This window comes from Polyodon spathula, chromosome 27 (genome assembly GCF_017654505.1).
Source record: "Polyodon spathula isolate WHYD16114869_AA chromosome 27, ASM1765450v1, whole genome shotgun sequence".
In the NCBI taxonomy this organism is placed as follows: Eukaryota; Metazoa; Chordata; class Actinopteri; order Acipenseriformes; family Polyodontidae; genus Polyodon; species Polyodon spathula.
This window is the reverse complement of record NC_054560.1, coordinates 9,681,531-9,698,002: the sequence shown is the minus strand read 5'-3', so window position 1 is coordinate 9,698,002 and position 16,472 is coordinate 9,681,531. Positions and strand designations below refer to the sequence as shown.

At 42.7% G+C, this 16,472-nt stretch overlaps 2 protein-coding genes across 7 annotated transcripts in view; both read left to right on the top strand.

The window, feature by feature from the left end:
* Positions 1-200: 200 nt before the first annotated feature.
* Positions 201-5,924, top strand: LOC121301657 (N-alpha-acetyltransferase 60). Of its 2 annotated transcripts, none has more exons than XM_041231232.1 (7): positions 201-415; positions 2,098-2,213; positions 2,527-2,656; positions 2,924-3,020; positions 3,114-3,348; positions 3,945-4,141; positions 4,584-5,924. In XM_041231232.1, the coding sequence occupies exons 2-6, from the start codon at positions 2,104-2,106 to the stop codon at positions 4,099-4,101; spliced, it is 729 nt and encodes a 242-aa protein (XP_041087166.1). In that variant the 5' UTR covers positions 201-415; positions 2,098-2,103; the 3' UTR covers positions 4,102-4,141; positions 4,584-5,924. The 2 variants fall into 2 exon arrangements, with proteins under 2 accessions (XP_041087166.1, XP_041087167.1); XM_041231233.1 differs by having other exon boundaries at positions 201-419.
* A 2,628-nt stretch (positions 5,925-8,552) lies between these two features.
* Positions 8,553-16,472, top strand: part of carhsp1 (calcium regulated heat stable protein 1) — a 12,592-nt gene continuing 4,672 nt past the window's right edge. Inside the window, exon 1 of one of the 5 annotated variants that reach the window (XM_041231226.1) lies at positions 8,553-8,714. The gene's annotated coding sequence lies outside the window, so the exon portion shown is untranslated. Of the gene's footprint in view, positions 8,715-8,799; positions 8,940-13,156; positions 13,288-15,145; positions 15,250-15,785; positions 15,869-16,472 lie in introns of those variants that run through there. The other 4 variants (XM_041231227.1, XM_041231228.1, XM_041231229.1 and 1 more) reach the window with 4 other exon arrangements.

Genomic DNA, 16,472 nt, shown 5'->3' with positions numbered 1-16,472 from the left:
AAAGAGTGGATTCTATGAGAAAACAAAGTAAGTTTTCTTTGTGGAATCTACTAGCCCCGGCAATTAAAGACATATATATATATTTTTTTTTAATCTGACTGGAGAATAACAACACCGCATGCTCTTTCCACCGGCCAACAGCAACATCTGCACAATCTCAGGATACAGAGAGGGGGAGGGCCTTTCCGAACACACCGGAAGGAAGCATCCAGCAGGAGTAACTGCAGCGCAGAGCCGAAGTGTATTTTTAGTAGCAATAGCTTTTTCTGTTTTATTCAAAACAACACGTTTATTTATTTTATTTCATTTTATTTCATTTTTTAATGATGGTGCTACCGCTCCAGTGAATACAGGTAGAGACCACAGCGAAGACGCCTTTTGTTTACCTTCCTCCTGCTGACAGCGCGTAAACAAGGCAGGTTTGTTGATATCGTTGTTTTGTGTTTCATTTAAGTTAGCTACAAATTGACAGCTCGCCTTTATTCGCGTGTTTTTTGTTTTTTTTTTAGGCACAGAATAACATTGCAGTTTATGCTTGCGATTTAAACGCATTTGTTGACCCCATAACATTGACATATAAGGTAAGACGAGGAAGACGTGTTTAACTAAACAAAAGCAAAACAGTATAACCCTACTAGTTTAGCCTATTCTTTTTCCTTTCGCTTGCCCCTCCGTGCAGTTTAAATCTGAATATTACGGTTTTAATTTTTTAGAATAATGTTATATGCATTGTATAATAGTAGATACAAGTGTGCCAGCGTGCTACCGGTGTAGTGATAGTTTTGTCATTTCTCTGACTCGGTTATTCACTGTCACAAAACCTTGTTCGTCAATGTTAAGAAACTGGAAAATACTGTAATGACGTTTAATAAAAACTCTGGACTATCAAACGAAATTGTTCAAGCCTAGTTAGTTAACGGCGTTGGTGGAGATGTCATCTATATAGCCTGAGCTACTGTGACCTGAACGCGTAAAAACGCGGACGCGGTATCGCACTAGGGAATGGGATTTCTATATTGATTTCAGGTCAACTCTTTCGGCAAGTTCTCTGCACATTGTCTTGGTGCAGCTTATTATTATTATTATTATTGTTTAAGGGGAGTATTTCTATAGTGGAATAAGGGATGCAACGCTGCAGTATAAAAGTGACCTTTTAAGCGTTTCACATTTAGTTTGTTTCCGTGTCAGCTCGTCATGTTGTTTCCTGGTGTTTTCAGTGGGTATCAAGGTAAGTTATTATCCATGTACTGAAAGCATGTTGCATTATTTTGTATTGTCTATATTGGTACTTTTTTTTTTTTTCCTGGCCAGTGACATGTGCCGAGACCAATAATTGAGTAATGTTCTGAGGGGCTATGCCTTGGCATTGTTTACAGCACAGGGCAGAAATTGACTTGCTTTGTGTTTGATTGGGGCTGAAGGTTCAGTGTTCACCCTCACATCTCCAAAGTTGTGATGTTGACTTGCGCAACTGAAAAGCTTCAATAGAAGTGAAGTGACAGCAGTTCACCTATCATGAGTCAGCATTGCACTGGATTAGAATAAATATAGTTCAGTACACTTCAACAAGCGCAGACCGCCCTGTTGGCTACAATAGGAGATGACAGGTCACATTCATAAAGCGCTTCCCACCAGGCTGAGTTTGTACCCCTTTTTTTTGTAAAACGAAAATCGATCTGCTAATGTTGAAGAACGAGCAAGAATCAGCTAAAGGTGCAGGAGCTCTAACATCACCCTTTTCATTATTTATTTATATGAAGCTTTTTAGCTACTCTGTTTTGTTTTCAAGTACAACAGTACATGCTCTGTGACTGGTACTGTGAAGTGCCTTACTGAACAGTGTGCTGCAGTGACACAGTGTGTTCCTGTTCTAGGTGGGAATGATCAGTGTGTTCCTGTTCCAGGTGTGAATGTGATACAGCATGTTCCTGTTCTAGCTGTGAATGATCAGTGTGTTCCTGTTCTAGGCGTGAATGTGACACAGCGTGTTCCTGTTCTAGGTGTGAATGTGACACAGCGTGTTCCTGTTCTAGGTGTGAATGTGACACAGCGTGTTCCTGTTCTAGGTATGAATGTGACACTTTGTTCCTGTTCTAGGCGTGAATGACCGACGTGGTGCCCTCCACTGCGCTCAGCGAGATCAAGCTTCGTCTGCTATGTTGCGATGACATAGACACTGTCAAGCACCTCTGCAGTGACTGGTTCCCAATTGAGTAAGTATTATTGCAGGACTCCCTGTTATAATGTGTCCCTTTGTACTGCAGAACCAGTTATAAGACAGAGAGGTTGCATTTGCCTCATAATGTCATTCCACCTGCACGTTCGTGCTCGCTATAAGGAGGAACACAAATAGCAGAGTCTTTACTGAACTAATAAACCTGCTGCACCACTTTCTGTGTGACCTGCCTGCGATGCAGCTGCTCCTCTTCTCCACAGGAGTGTTATCCTGCTTTAAAAAGCAGCAGGTTGTTGTCTATCGTTGCATTGCTTTCTTAGCAGTTTGCTGTTCCCTTCCCCTTCCTTCAGGTATCCAGACTCATGGTATCGGGACATCACTTCCAACAAGAAGTTCTTCTCCCTGTCCGCCACGCACAGGGGCAGCATCGTGGGAATGATAGTGGCTGAAATAAAAGGCAGAACGAAAGTACACAAAGAGGTAAGCACAGTGTTCGTTATTTTTGTTCAGTTAAATTTAGTTTCTTTTTTGCCGATCTGTCACTAGTGAAGAAGTTTGGTTCCTTATAAGCAGCATCCTTATAAAAAATCAATAAAATAGTAATAATCTGTAAATTGTTCCAGGCCTTTTTGTAGTCGCACTGTGCAGTTGCTGTGGAAGTCAGTAGAAGAATACAAGTCTGATTTGTGAAGTTGCTTTACGACTGCAGACCATGGTTTAGTTGTTCCTTTTCTTGGTTCTCCGCAGGATGGAGACATTCTGGCCTCCAGCTTCCCTGTTGATACGCAGGTCGCTTACATATTAAGTTTAGGAGTTATAAAGGAATTTAGGAAACATGGGATAGGTAAGGTCCAGTGCAAACGGTCAACTTGTGATTTATAAAATTGCTCTCCTCGTGGCTGGACTGTGTAACTGTGTCTTTGTTCCCTTTCCCCAGGTTCTCTCTTACTAGACAGTCTGAAAGAGCATATATCTACCATGGCTCAGGATCACTGCAAAGCGATCTACCTGCATGTCCTCACTACCAACAACACAGCCATTCACTTCTATGAAAACAGAGACTTTAGACAGCACCACTACTTGCCTTATTACTACTCAATACGGGGGGTGCTGAAAGATGGCTTTACGTACGTTCTGTATATCAACGGGGGACATCCTCCCTGGACAATCTTATATCCTTTGCTCCTGAGACTGGACACACTTGGGTTTACCTGGGTTTTGCACTATTTTTGATTGAACACATTGAGAAAGATTTCTATTCAAAACTTGTATCATTGAATGTGTTAAGTTTCATTTGAAAATATAACTATGTGGAATTATATGTTTTTTTTGGTTTGTTTTGTTTTTTCAGATGAGATGGTAAGGGGCCGAACATATTTAAGTCTAGTAAAATCTGTATTTAGTACCATTCACTTGTCAGACCAGTTGATTTAGTACTACTGGAGTAATTGAATTTCTTTGGTGTGAAGTACAGCCAGGTCAATGAGGCATGAAAAAAATAGCGTGCATCTGTAAGACTGATCAAATCTGTCTGTGTTTCACACAAGGATTTATATTTGACTTCTCGCCTAGAGTAAATGCTGTAGCTTCAAAAATAATGCGTAAACATTATTGTAACATTTTGAGGGTTTCTTAGGTGTAATTTCGCAATCTCAAGCACATATTATTATTATTATTATTATTATTATTATTATTATTGTTGTTGTTATGTTTTAATAATTCAGATCAGGTTGTATTTACTCTCTTGTTTCCCTTAACACATCCTCACTGACTATATTCAGCATATAGGATCCACTTTAGCGAATCTCAGCCCCTGTTCCATTCCCCAGAGGATATACCGTCAAGCACAGAGCCTTCTTCGTAGTTTTTTACCCTGGTCAGGAATTTCCGCGAAGAGCGGTATAGAGTACAGCCGGACGATGTGAGGGGGGGACTGAAACAGGTCTGAAGGGGGGCTGTATTAAGGTTTGTGACTCTCTTTATTATTATTTTTTTTCTAACTTTTTTTTGTAAAGTCTCGTTTTTTTTTTAATTGATGTACTTATTTATTTTTTTATCTGAAACTCTTAGCTGAGATGTAACTGGCATCAAACATTTGATTAAGTAGCTGTGCAGAGCAGTGTTTTTACAGCCAGCTAATGCTTGATGATGAGTGCCAGTTATGTGTAGCTTCACACTCGACGGTCAGTTTGTTTCTATTCACAGTGTGCACAAGGTATTGGTTTCAGTAAACTAGCACGCTTTGAAACAAGCACGGTTTCCTTTGTTGGCTTCAGGGCCCAGGTATTGAGGGCTGTGCCTCTGTGGTGTGCAGTAAATAAACCTGGTTGCTGATGATTTGAGTGTAGCCCTTTGTTTCTGTTGCTGCTCTTCAAGGCGCCCTGTTTAACTTGTCTTTCTCTTGCAGTTGTGGAATATTGCTCTTCGCGTGCGGATGGGTATTGCTGTGACCTCCAGCCACCTCCACTCCACAGTGGGACGCGGTGCTGACTGTGATTTCTAACAAAGGGCAGTCCCTCTCGCAGACTGAATGCATTATATATGTACATACTCACTCACACACACATACACACGCACAGTCTCGCCGTCGCTGGCTTTAGCTGGCTGTGTCCGCCGCCCTCGACGCACCTGTAATTTGCTGCTATGTAGAGAACTTGAGTGTGTGTCTTGTCCATAGATTCTTAATGAAGTTGTACATTTTTATATGTGCGTCTGTATCTGTTAGGGTTGGAATCTGACGAGTAGCAGCATTCTCTCTCAATGCATCTGAACAGTGTGCACAGCATAGGAACAAGCAACCTTCATATTCTGCATCTACAGTATAGACAAATGCAATAGGAACAGGTAATCTTCATGTTCTGCATCTACAGTATAGACAAATGCAATAGGAACAGGTAATCTTCATGTTCTGCATCTACAGTATAGACAAATGCATGCACATCCTTTAGATGTCTTTAAAACACAATGTTTCCAAACCTCAGTATGTTTACATGTTTTTTTCCCCTCAAAAAAACAGGTGAAATCGACAGACCCATAAGATGTTGTCATTTTGTGATTTTATGCATGTTTATCTAGTTTTAAATTAGACAAAAAAAATGACGCAATTGTTTTGATGAATTTATGCAGAACTCTATTGCTGAATTTTAAACTTTGCTTCTCAAATTATAATTATCAGTCTGGGAGGGTTCCAGTTTATGTATAATGTGTACATTTTAAATATCTGAAATAGAGAGTTTTAACAGAAAGCAGCCTGGAGAAATTCACAGCAAAACCGCTTTCTGAATACCTGAGGCGTTGGTGCAGAATGGTAAGACACAAACCTGTACCAAACACTAATCTACTGCGATAAAACAGACAAGTGAGCCTTTCTGTATCGTTTTAAAGCTTTGGTCGACACAGTTGTCTTTTCTCAAGTCAAGGGTTACACATCAAGGACAATCATTGAACATCAGTTTAATGATCTTTTAGGGTTATGTGGGGAAAGTTCTTCCAGGTCTGTATTAAGGGGGTTCAGTCATATTTCAGGTGATGAAGCTGTAACTCTCGTGAGGGTTTCATGGGTTCAGTCATATTTCAGTTGCTTATTTATTTCTCAAATGAAAATGAGTTGCTTGGTAGAGCAAGGCAGCCAGCCAGCCAGCTGGTACTGGAACCCTTAGAAACGCTTGCTACAGTGTTTGCAGTTTTGCCATGTCTTGTCCTCTGGTTATACTATGCATTCACACACAGTGTGTCCCGGTTTGCCATGTTTATTAATGTGCTTTACCTGTGCCTCGCTATTCTTCACAGTGCTTACCTGTGCTGTACTATGCTTTGTTGCACTTTGCTGTGCTTTAACTGTGGAGACACTTTTAATAGGGTAGTTACTGTACAGCTTCAGTGGCAGGTTGTCCAAACCCAGCTGATTCACAGCAAGGTGGTCCAGAGGCCAGTAAGAGGAGAAGGTGTTCCTCACTTCCTCTGTCTGAACTTCAGTTCAGTTTCACATCAGAGCGATAATTTGGTTGCACGGTGATCGTGTGTGCATTATATTCTTTAATGGACCAATGAATGACGAGAATAATCTCCACAAACATGAGCAAGGCACACCGTGATTGTGCAGGCAGCTGTAAAGCTGGGACAACAGCGCCATCTGCTGGTTCTGCCTTGAAAGTGTCCGACGTCTTATTCAGTGTGCTTGGAAACAGAATGTTGTATGAATTTACAGCAACCACCCCGTTTAACAGAAATGGATATATTTTAATAGATTTAGAATTTTTAATTAGGTTTTTATGTTGCAAAGTTTACATTCTGCTTATTGGACCGATTTTATATGGAAATTGCTATGTAAGTTAAATACACCAAAAATAAATAAAAGTACAAGTAAATCATGCAGCTGTGTGATACCCTGCTGTTGTGTGTGAAGGGAATCCAAGTATAACTGTACAGCAAGTGAATCTCACCATTCCATTCAGCTCCGTGTGATGCGGGTATAGTTTGAACACCAACTAGATTCAGCTGTATATTTTAATATTAGTCCAAATGCATGCATCTTTGATACAACAACGAGCACACACACCATTATTGCTTTGAAATTAGCAGCAAATCAAGTGTGTGGTTGTTCCAAAGGGGGTCGTTTTAAAATCATTTGTAGACGTCTCATGTGTTTTGTATGAGAAACAAATAGCTGAGTGGTTAGAGAACCAGACTGGACTCACCCAAGGGAATGGGGTTCCATCTGTGGTATTCAGCCCATTAACTCTTCATTCATACTGCTTAATATGACTTGGATGTTTTGCACATCCATCCCAACACCTTCCTCACTTTTTGTAGCATATGCTGATGCCTTGACTAAGAGAATCAATATTTCAGATTCTACCTGCTACCTTATGCAGGTCTGTTCAGTTAAGATTAATGGAGCTGTATCTGTCTGACTGTGCCTGTGCCTTCAATGATCTGGATTCACATGTAATAAAAAAAAATAACATTTTAATTTGGGGGAAGTTCTGCAGGGGCATTGGCGTTTAACGTATGCCCTGTATTGAAATCCGGTGTTCAATCTTGGTGTGACTGGAGAATCAGGGACCGGATAACATGACTGTTCAGCACTATAGGCTGGCACATTGTCACATGATTTGAATGAAATGAGGAACAAGTCCATTCAGTGCCCAGCAGTAAGGATTCTCCAGGCAAGCTCAAGGCCAGTGGAAAAGGCCATTACCATTGATCCAGTTCATTTTAACAGGAATAACTGAGCTGTTCAGACGTGTTATTGAGTGGAGACGTGAATATTCAACCTTCAGCCACCTGGGAGGTGGCTCTTATGAGCTCTCGGAAGCTAAGCAAGGTTGATCCAGTTACAATTTGAATGGGAGGCCCTTACTGGAAAATAAGGACCCCCGTAAGGGGCTAGCTACTCAGCCAGTTTGAGGGGTACTGTCCCTCAAAGACTATAATATATATTTAATTATTTCACACAGTGAAATCAACAAGTATTCCAGCAAAGCACAGGGTTCAGTTCCAGTATTATCATCTCTGCATCCAAAAAAAAAAAAGGTCAGCGGATGCATTGGCTTGTTGCAGCTCAACGTTGTGCACGTCAGCACTCCGCTGACAGTAAGATCCAACCCCATTGGACGGCTAGCAGCATGATGAAGAAGTTGATGATCGAGTCAGCAGTATGCACAGAATACAACACGAATTTGCAATGAAATGTTTAATCACAATTTCATAAGCGATCATCCGGATAAATGCGGACAGACACCCCGCTATATCTGCAGAATATGTTAATACCGAGTTTCGTGGTACTCCGCTAAGGCGGTTTTACGGATACAGTATATGGAACAAATCTGAAATCAAAGGATAGTGCAGAGGTTTTTAAACAGAAGTTCTAGAACACGTACTGATAATAGGAAACCCAAAACAAGCTGGCTACCCAACCCTAGTCCACGGGACCCCCTGCTGTGTCTGCTGGTTTTCCTTATAACCGAGCTTCAATTTCTTAACTAAGATCCTTCATTGAACTGATAATTTGCTTAAAGATCTTTTTTTAAAAATTGTTCTCAGCTCCTAAAAAGTTGCACAGTTCAAGTTACTTATAAAATGTTATAGCTAACTTGAAATCTGCAACTGATTAGAGTTGAAAACAATTAACAAGGTCTAATTAAGCAAATGATCAGTTCAATGAAGGGTCTGTTTCAGTAATGGAGACTCAGCTGGAATGAAAACCAGCAGACACGGGGGTCCCGAGGACCAGGGTTGGGCAGCCCTGTTCTAGGCACTACCAGTTACATGCTCATAAAGCTACTGTAACTTTAAAACAGGTGACTACAGAACAACCGCGCTCCTCGTATTAAGAGATATACGGTAACGCTCTTGCTATTGTGATGTCAGTGCAGAGTGTTTGCAGCTGCATCACGCCCTTTGAAAGTGACGAGCTGGCGGTCCGGGTAACACAAGCTGGCTTTTGTCAATAGGGCTGGATCGCTGGTCACCTGGGAAGAGATATATACTTACACTGCAGAAAACTACTCATTCCGTTCATGCAAAGTGGCTTTAGGTAAGCGAAGCACATTTGAAAGGGTGCACTTTTGTACAAAGTTTGCACGGAAAGATATTGATGGTTTAATTTCACAATATCCTTTAATGAGCAGACTGGCGATTCCTGGTTCTTGCAACTGGAACGTGTTTATTGGAAGGGTTCTGGCGAGTTTGCAGGTTCCTACGTTGCCTGTGGTCTTGTTTCTTGTAAACGGGGTGTGTATTTCAAGCGGACACACAAAAGGTACATTTAGATATTTCTAAACTAATATCACAATTAAAATAAATACTACATACTTGTCTATGCGTTTGGTTAACTGTAAAACAATTCAGGTCAGCCAAATGTCTCAAGGTTGGGATCTTCCTACCCGTACCAATCCACTTTGCTTGTCTTTTTTTCCCCTCAGAGCTTTACGATTTTACCCCCAAAAGATTGATCTCCATGGAGAGGTTGCAAATGATCGTAGTTTTCTCTTTATATTTGGATGTTACATGGTTGCAAGAGAGTTCCGATCAGAACTGAAGTTAACATTCGGGGTTGGGCTCAATGCAGGAATGTGTGATTGACCACGGATGCGTACTTAAAATGCACTGGGAGTGGTTTCAACTTGAAATCATTTCGTTATACCCCTATCCGAGCCCCCTTACTACCCCGCACTCCACCAGGTATAGTGTAGCGTAAGAAAGCAGTAAACGCACGGTGTGATCCGACTGAGAAAGCGCCGTGCATGAGGTGTGTAAACAACCCCACATTCAAACTGAACGCAGACTACACTGTGTTGCTTCCTGCCTGCGTTCCTGAAGTAATCCCAAGGTCCATCTTTTAACGGCAAATAAGCGCAGGCAGCCTTCAGATAAGCAGTCAATCGGTTATTAACGAATTCTTGTTTTTATAGAACAGCTATTCAGTACTTTCAATCTACAGAAAGCTGCGTTGTCCTTGCCTGTCTCCACTCAGCCTGTTTGCCGATGACCCAGCGTGACCCCATTACCCACAGCAGCTCCCCTCCTTAAGAAGCCCCTCGTGTCTCTCTGTAGGATGTGCAGAATGCTGTGCCTGATGTTACAAATCAAACAGATGTGTGTGTTGTGAAACTCTCCTCTGGTGTGTAGAACTGGCTGTCAGGTCTGTCTTGGGCCATGCATAGCTTTGGCATAGGGACAGCTCCCTCCTGGTGATAGTACTTTTAATGAGATGTGCTGTATGTCAATATGCTTAGCAAAACATTGCAATCACATCGAACGCGTACGTGCTGCCGTTATTGTCGCCAGGTGAAGTCCCAAAAAGATCGACTCTTCGGAACATCTGTTGCAAATTGTCGTGAATCAGTCCTAGGTCAAATGTGCAAGTCTGGCGAAGCGTGGGTGCACAGAGAGACACAGAGTGATGCAAGGTTACAGCATTGCTGCCTGTCTGCTGGTCAGTCTAGTAGCAATCAGCCAGCCCGTGTGGCAGCGCTTCTCATTTCTTGGCAGCGTCTGCCGTGTGCTGTAGTCTTCACTCGAGGACTTGGCAGGACGCACGCAGCATGCTTTACAAGTGTGACCACGTTTACACTGTGCACAGTTTTTATTTATGCTAGGCAAGTTCAGCTGAAGCTCTGGGATTGGAGTCCCAGATCTGATCTTCAACTGGTCCGCACCAGTACAATATTACACAGCATTGAAAAAAAAAGCAGTCAGTTTTATTATATACAAACTGAAGAGTCAGAGTTACAGTTACAGTACGACTTGGGTCCTGTGACTGCAGTGAGAGACTGTGAGCCAGATGTGTGTGCCTGTGATGGCTGTGCCCGGCTGTCAGGGTCCAGCACATGATGCATCACAATACACATCGCATGCGGGAGTGGGAGGGATGGCCGGCATGAGATTCGAGTTCCTGCTGGGAAGTCCTCTCATTGACATCACCTCCTATTGGAGCTGTAGTGTAGGGCTCTCATTAATCTCGATGTGTGTGGAAATGATTTTCCAGTCTTCATCAGGGAAAATTGTGATCTGCTAGATTGTCCTGGCGTCAGATTGCACTCCCAGGATGTAAAAGGGTTTCCTAAGCACCTGATGTGCATTAATCCTGGGATGAGTCTATAAACCTCATCCGTGCAAGGATGAAGGTCACTGGAGCGTGTCGGCAGAACACCTGCGAATCACCTCTCTGTGAGAAAGACACTGGCGCGGCTGAACTGTCTCTTACTACAGCAAAAAACGAAACCAATGTGCTGTGACAGATGTCTTCAGTCCTCTTTTTGATATTGATATGTTTTATATCTAGCTGTTTCCAGGCGCAGAGATTCAAACTGCACTGTGCCAGCAGAGCAGGGTTGATCGTTGCCTGGAGAATAGATGCATGAAGAGGATGTTGATTTAACATCTACTGCAGGAACTCCATCTGGAGTCCTCTCAGTGTCCTCGGTTGCTTAGCAATGTCTGGTCATTTCTAAATGGTTTGCAAGTCAGTACAGGCTGATTTATGATGAAGGTACGGCTCTAACGTTGCTTCTAATTGAACCTGTGTGAGGAGTGCCAGCTCCTGTGGAGGTTGAAATGTTCAGATTCGGGGAGGGGATTTATAACGCAGCAACTTGTAAGCAGTGTGTTTGTGTGCCAGATGGATCAGCCAACTATTTGAACAGTGGAGGCCCATCTTTGACTTGTCAGGGTCAGATTTGAGTGCGTCGTGCTCTGAGGGGGAAACTGTAGATTCAAAGTCCTTGCAAATGACTGCTGCTACAAAGTGAAATGAAGATCATGAATGTTGTACTGCAGCAAACATGTTCCATCAACAGTCTGCAAAAATGTGTTCCGTCAACAGTCTGCAAACGTGACCTCTGAAACTGCAGTGCTGCAGACTGATTCACAGACCCGCTGGCTTCTCCGCAGGGAAGTCAGTTTGTATTTTAACAGCTTTTATAAGAGCTGCTTGAGTTTCGTGTTCCCTGTGTTCGCCGCCTACGTAACATAACAATGTCTCCTCCTCCTCCTCCTCCTCCTCCTCCTGATTTGATGAAATCTCCGTTCTCCAGATTGAAGAGGGGGGAGGGTTATAATTGCACAGTTCCTGGAACAATTTCAGAACTGTTTGCTCATTAATTTATTTGTATGAATTGTTTTGATTTCAATCTGCTGAATGCAGTAATGCCCACTTAAATATTCGTTCCACAAACACGGCCGCCTACAGCGCAATGTGAAATGAACCGCCCCTGCAGAAGAGGAGTCGAGTGTGGCTGAAGAGGGTGACTCGGCCGTCGAGAGGCTCTGTGTTAGAAATCCATTCAGAAAGGTTTGATTTAGAATTCTCTATGCAGCAGCATCTAAAATACACCGTGGTATTGACATGTCGTCTTGGCACTACTGTGTAAATCTGCACCTCCAGCCAAGATCCACAACTCGGCGCAACCAGGATTTGAACTAGTGAGCTCCTGGTGGCATGACAATACAAACAGTTCCAGATGCCAGTCTTAGACCGGTTGAAGTGTGTGTGTGTGTGTGTTGATAATAGTTTTTTAAAATGATCAGTCCCTTTAAAATAAAATATGAAAAGAATCACAACTCTTGCAGTGATACGTCGCTCCCAGTGTGGATGTATGGAAAGCCAGGGGGTGTTAGCTACTGCTTTAAGTGAAAGAGGACATAACACCCTTTCCTCCATCCCTCTCTGGAATCTGTCGGTCTGGCTGGCGGAGTGGCTGTCCCGGTCTGGGGGAAGCTGTCGAGCATTGCCAGCATTTACTGCAAGCCGAACTCGCTGTTCCACGTGGTTTTATTAGGAGTGGATCAATTGCTATTCAAATAATGAAGCCGTTCAGCTGTTCACTTTGCGTTTGTGACGAGACAAACCATTACTACAGCTTGTAGAAAGCTTCTTCTTTTTCACCCTTCTTTCTAAAGTGTAAGATTAGTATGAGTTCGGGGTGATTTTTGTCCACTCAGTAATTCTGCAGTGACTTGCTGTACATCGATGGTGTGCTGGGTGTTTCACCACTGTTCACAATGCAGTTATTCCAGTGTAATTGTTTGTCTGGGCGTGAGGATCTGTGCCATGTACAATAAGAAGTGTACTCTGAGCTACACAGACCTTTGTACCTGCACCAGATCATACAGAGCTGGTGGTGGGGCAGCAATTAGTCCCCTAAGCAGGGAATGCGCCAGTCTATTAACCCTTTCATGGACAAGGCTGTGTGCATGAAAGGGTTCATCTCGAAGGGTAGAGGTCATTCGTATGCAGCCCTGACTGACGCAGGCACCGTGTATGTATATCTCTTTTGTTTTATTTCTGAATCCAGTCTCTCTTTTTGATTGTTTTGCCCTTATCCATTCCGCTGTGCTTGTTGAGTCCTTGCACTGCCAGCCTCCTGATAACAATGCAAATCGCTGCTGGACTCGCAGGTCTGCCAGGGAGGCAGATAGGACTCCTTCCTGGATCTACTGACAGCCAGGTCCCTGAAAGCAGGCTGTGCTCAACAGAAGAGGAAAGCATCTTAAAAATAGGTGCCAGCATTCAGACAAACAGCCTTCACTTTCGAGTGAATTTACCTGCAGGACAGCGGTTCAGCTGCAACAAGAGAGAGAGAAGATGAAACGGTAACATAACTGAGGCAAGCAGCAATTCAATCTGAATAGCCTAGTTCAATGTAGGCTACGGTACTATACTGCTAATACCATGCACATCACGATCAACTGTGCTAAATTTACAAATACCAGAAGAATTCCATTCAGCGACACACATTTGTCATTTGCAGCTTTTACACTATATGTTACCCAAACAGAATCTGTCATATTTTCAGTCACGCTAATGAATTGGTGGCAATGTTCTGTGGCAGCTGTCTCCGGGTATCTCGCTGCGGATTTGTTTTATAGAAGAGCGAAAAAGTTTTTGCTTTTTATTCCCCGTTACTGTGTGCTGAGACGCGAGTGAACGCTTACAGGGGAGCCCATTCTCGGAGTGGGGTGTCGGTGTGGTGCTGATGCTGCTGCTTATTGAGATCGTGTTTTAATAACTCATAGCTGAGCGTGCAGTACTTCAACTCCAGATGTAAAAATGAAACCCTTCCCAGGTACCAAATTTTGAATATTATTATTATTATTATTATTATTATTATTATTATTTTCAAACCTGTAATATTTTCAAACTGAATTGCTATTAAATGTTAAATTAAATACTACACATTTTGTGTTTATTTACCCTTTATGCTTGGGTATACGAGGACACCCATGTTCAAATAGAGATAAAATATCTATTTTGTACAAACATGTTGTGTTTTTTTTTTTTTAACAATGAAAACAGTGACGCTGCTAATAACAATAGCAAACGGTAATTATCCAATAACATCAAACCATGTGGCTTGATCGACTTGCTCTGTGCCATGTATTGAAATGTTCAATACAACAGAACCCGGGCTTGTCTTCACATCCACTGCACATTTTTCTTGTGTCCTTTCTTTTGTTTTCATTTTCGTAGCAGACCCTGCACCTTTGTTGCAGTCTCTGCTTCCCTTGTGTTGGAGGGAGAGTCACAAATGCGTGTGCACAGCTGCTTTGCGCAGGCGTTGTGATGGGTCTGGCTGCCGCAGATGCCTGATTTATTCCCTGTACCCAGTGCTGTGTTTTGATAGTATTTCGTCACAGCACTGCCATTTCAAACCAAACAGCTCCCCGTTTGCAGCTGGCTTACTAAAGTAGCTGCATGCTCTTTGTTTGTGCTGTTCTTGGCTCCACATCCTCTTCATCGTCATTGCTGAGTGATAAGTGAGCATCACTGTCGCTGGGATCGAAATCCTCCGAACCAACTTCATTCCCGTTGCTCGTTCTAGAAAGACGACGTACGCTGCCATGTTCAGCTTTCGCAAAAAACTGTATAAACTACAACTAAACAAGTAAAACTAATAATAAAACAAATTATAATTTAAAACACTCTATACTTGTAAGAGTTGAATGGCTTCCTGCAATGTATCAGTGTTGGTCTTCTAAACGCCTGCAGGTAGATTGGAATCGCTACACGATATGCAATTGGATACAAATGTTACCTGACTTTCATTGCACATTCCAAAGTACTAGCACTGCCTTAGAGAATGAAACCTGACCCGCTAGCCTGAGAAACCGCTCGTAGAATTGCATGGGAAACTTGATGTTGAATTGGTTGTCATGCTTTTAAATCAAGTAAGAGTATAATAATATTGTTGTCTGAGTGTAACTTCCATGCAGTCGCTCTTCCTAGTATTTGTTTTTATTTGTAAAGCGATCATTCTGGAAGCCGCAGCTCTGTGCACTGGGACTGTGAGTGTGGACGTGCATGCTGGCAGGGGTTCAGCCAAGTCAAAGTGCTGGAACAAAAATAAAAAAGAGACAGTGTTTCTGGAATCGCCTGTGCTACAGCAGCGGACAGCGGGAGGAATGTGCTCCCCCCAGTGATTCTGAACACAGGCTGGAGAACAAGGCGCTCTTCCCTGTAGACACACTGCAGCACAGAGCTGGAACTGAAGAGACCAGGAGCTGTGTGATCCAGCTAACAGCAGTGCAGTCTGAAAACACAGTGCCTCAGCTGAGTCCAGGGTTTAAATGTGAGAAATCCACAGACGAGGTCTGCTATAAAGGTCTAACGTGGTTATGAACCAGTAGGGACAAGCACAGGGAGACTCATGATTTAACCCTAGGTCTGTCTTGATTGCAGTGTGCTAGTCCTTAATGAACTGTGTTGATAGCTCAGTTGCCAGCAATGTCAACTCACTGTATTTTATATTCCTCTGGTCTGTGGATTTCTGTGTATCATGCTGTCCTGCACCCCTAGCATACTCTAGGGTTTTTGTTTGCTTGTTTCTTGGTTTTAGTTTTGTTTCTTTCCTAGATGCGCTGTACACAACCATCAATCCCTAAATAACAAACTAGTTCCGACTTGCAGGGCTAGCTCAGCAGGCCCTGGAATCTTCCAGAGCTTGAGTTTTTTAAGAAAGAAAAGCAAAGAAACATGTCCGTGTAACTGGATTAGTTACAAAAACAGGAAGACGTTTGGGGCTGTTCCAGGAAGTGCAGTCCCTTTGGAGAAGCCTAACAATATCCAGCTTGTTTATCATCTGCCTGGATAACCCGAGGCGAAGGAGGTGGCGTCGGGTTCTCTGTGCAGTCTGAAGGGGAGTATTGGTTGTAAATGAAAGAGAAGAAGCAGTGCTTGCTGTACACAATGTAATTCTGGAAGAAGGGTTGCTGTATCCATTAACAGCCTAACCCACTTCATTTGTTTTTCTCTTAGTTTTGTATTTCTTCTACTATATATAGAACAACCTGGCATGGCTTTTGTTTAACTATCTGTTAATACTATGAAGTTTAACATCTTTCTTTTAACTGTATTCTGGTGCTCCTGTATGTATGATTTTGACTATATAAATGTCTCCACAGTAAAGCTGTCCACTGCACATTATAGTCTTGTGAATTTCAATCCGCTGTTCTGTTATCGAGGTAAACTGGATTCTGGTCTCGCCTGCCTGCCTGCTTTCCTTCCTGCCTAATTAAATGAGCTTACTGTCTTCAGTTTAAAAGCGTAGGTAACTCATGCACCGCAGAGCGCTGGTAACTCTGGGCTTTAAATCCAATTCCCCCTGGCTGGGAGGGAGCCCCATTACGATGCCAGTGTGATTCACCGGCTCTTTGCACTGCGGCGCTGTCCATAAGGTTCTCTTGAGTCTCTCTGGCGACAGCGTTTCCAGATCGCAGCTGGATCTCTGATGCCCAGAGACTAATGCATGCCTTTGTTTCATCTAGAATTGGTTATTATAATGCGCTTTTTACT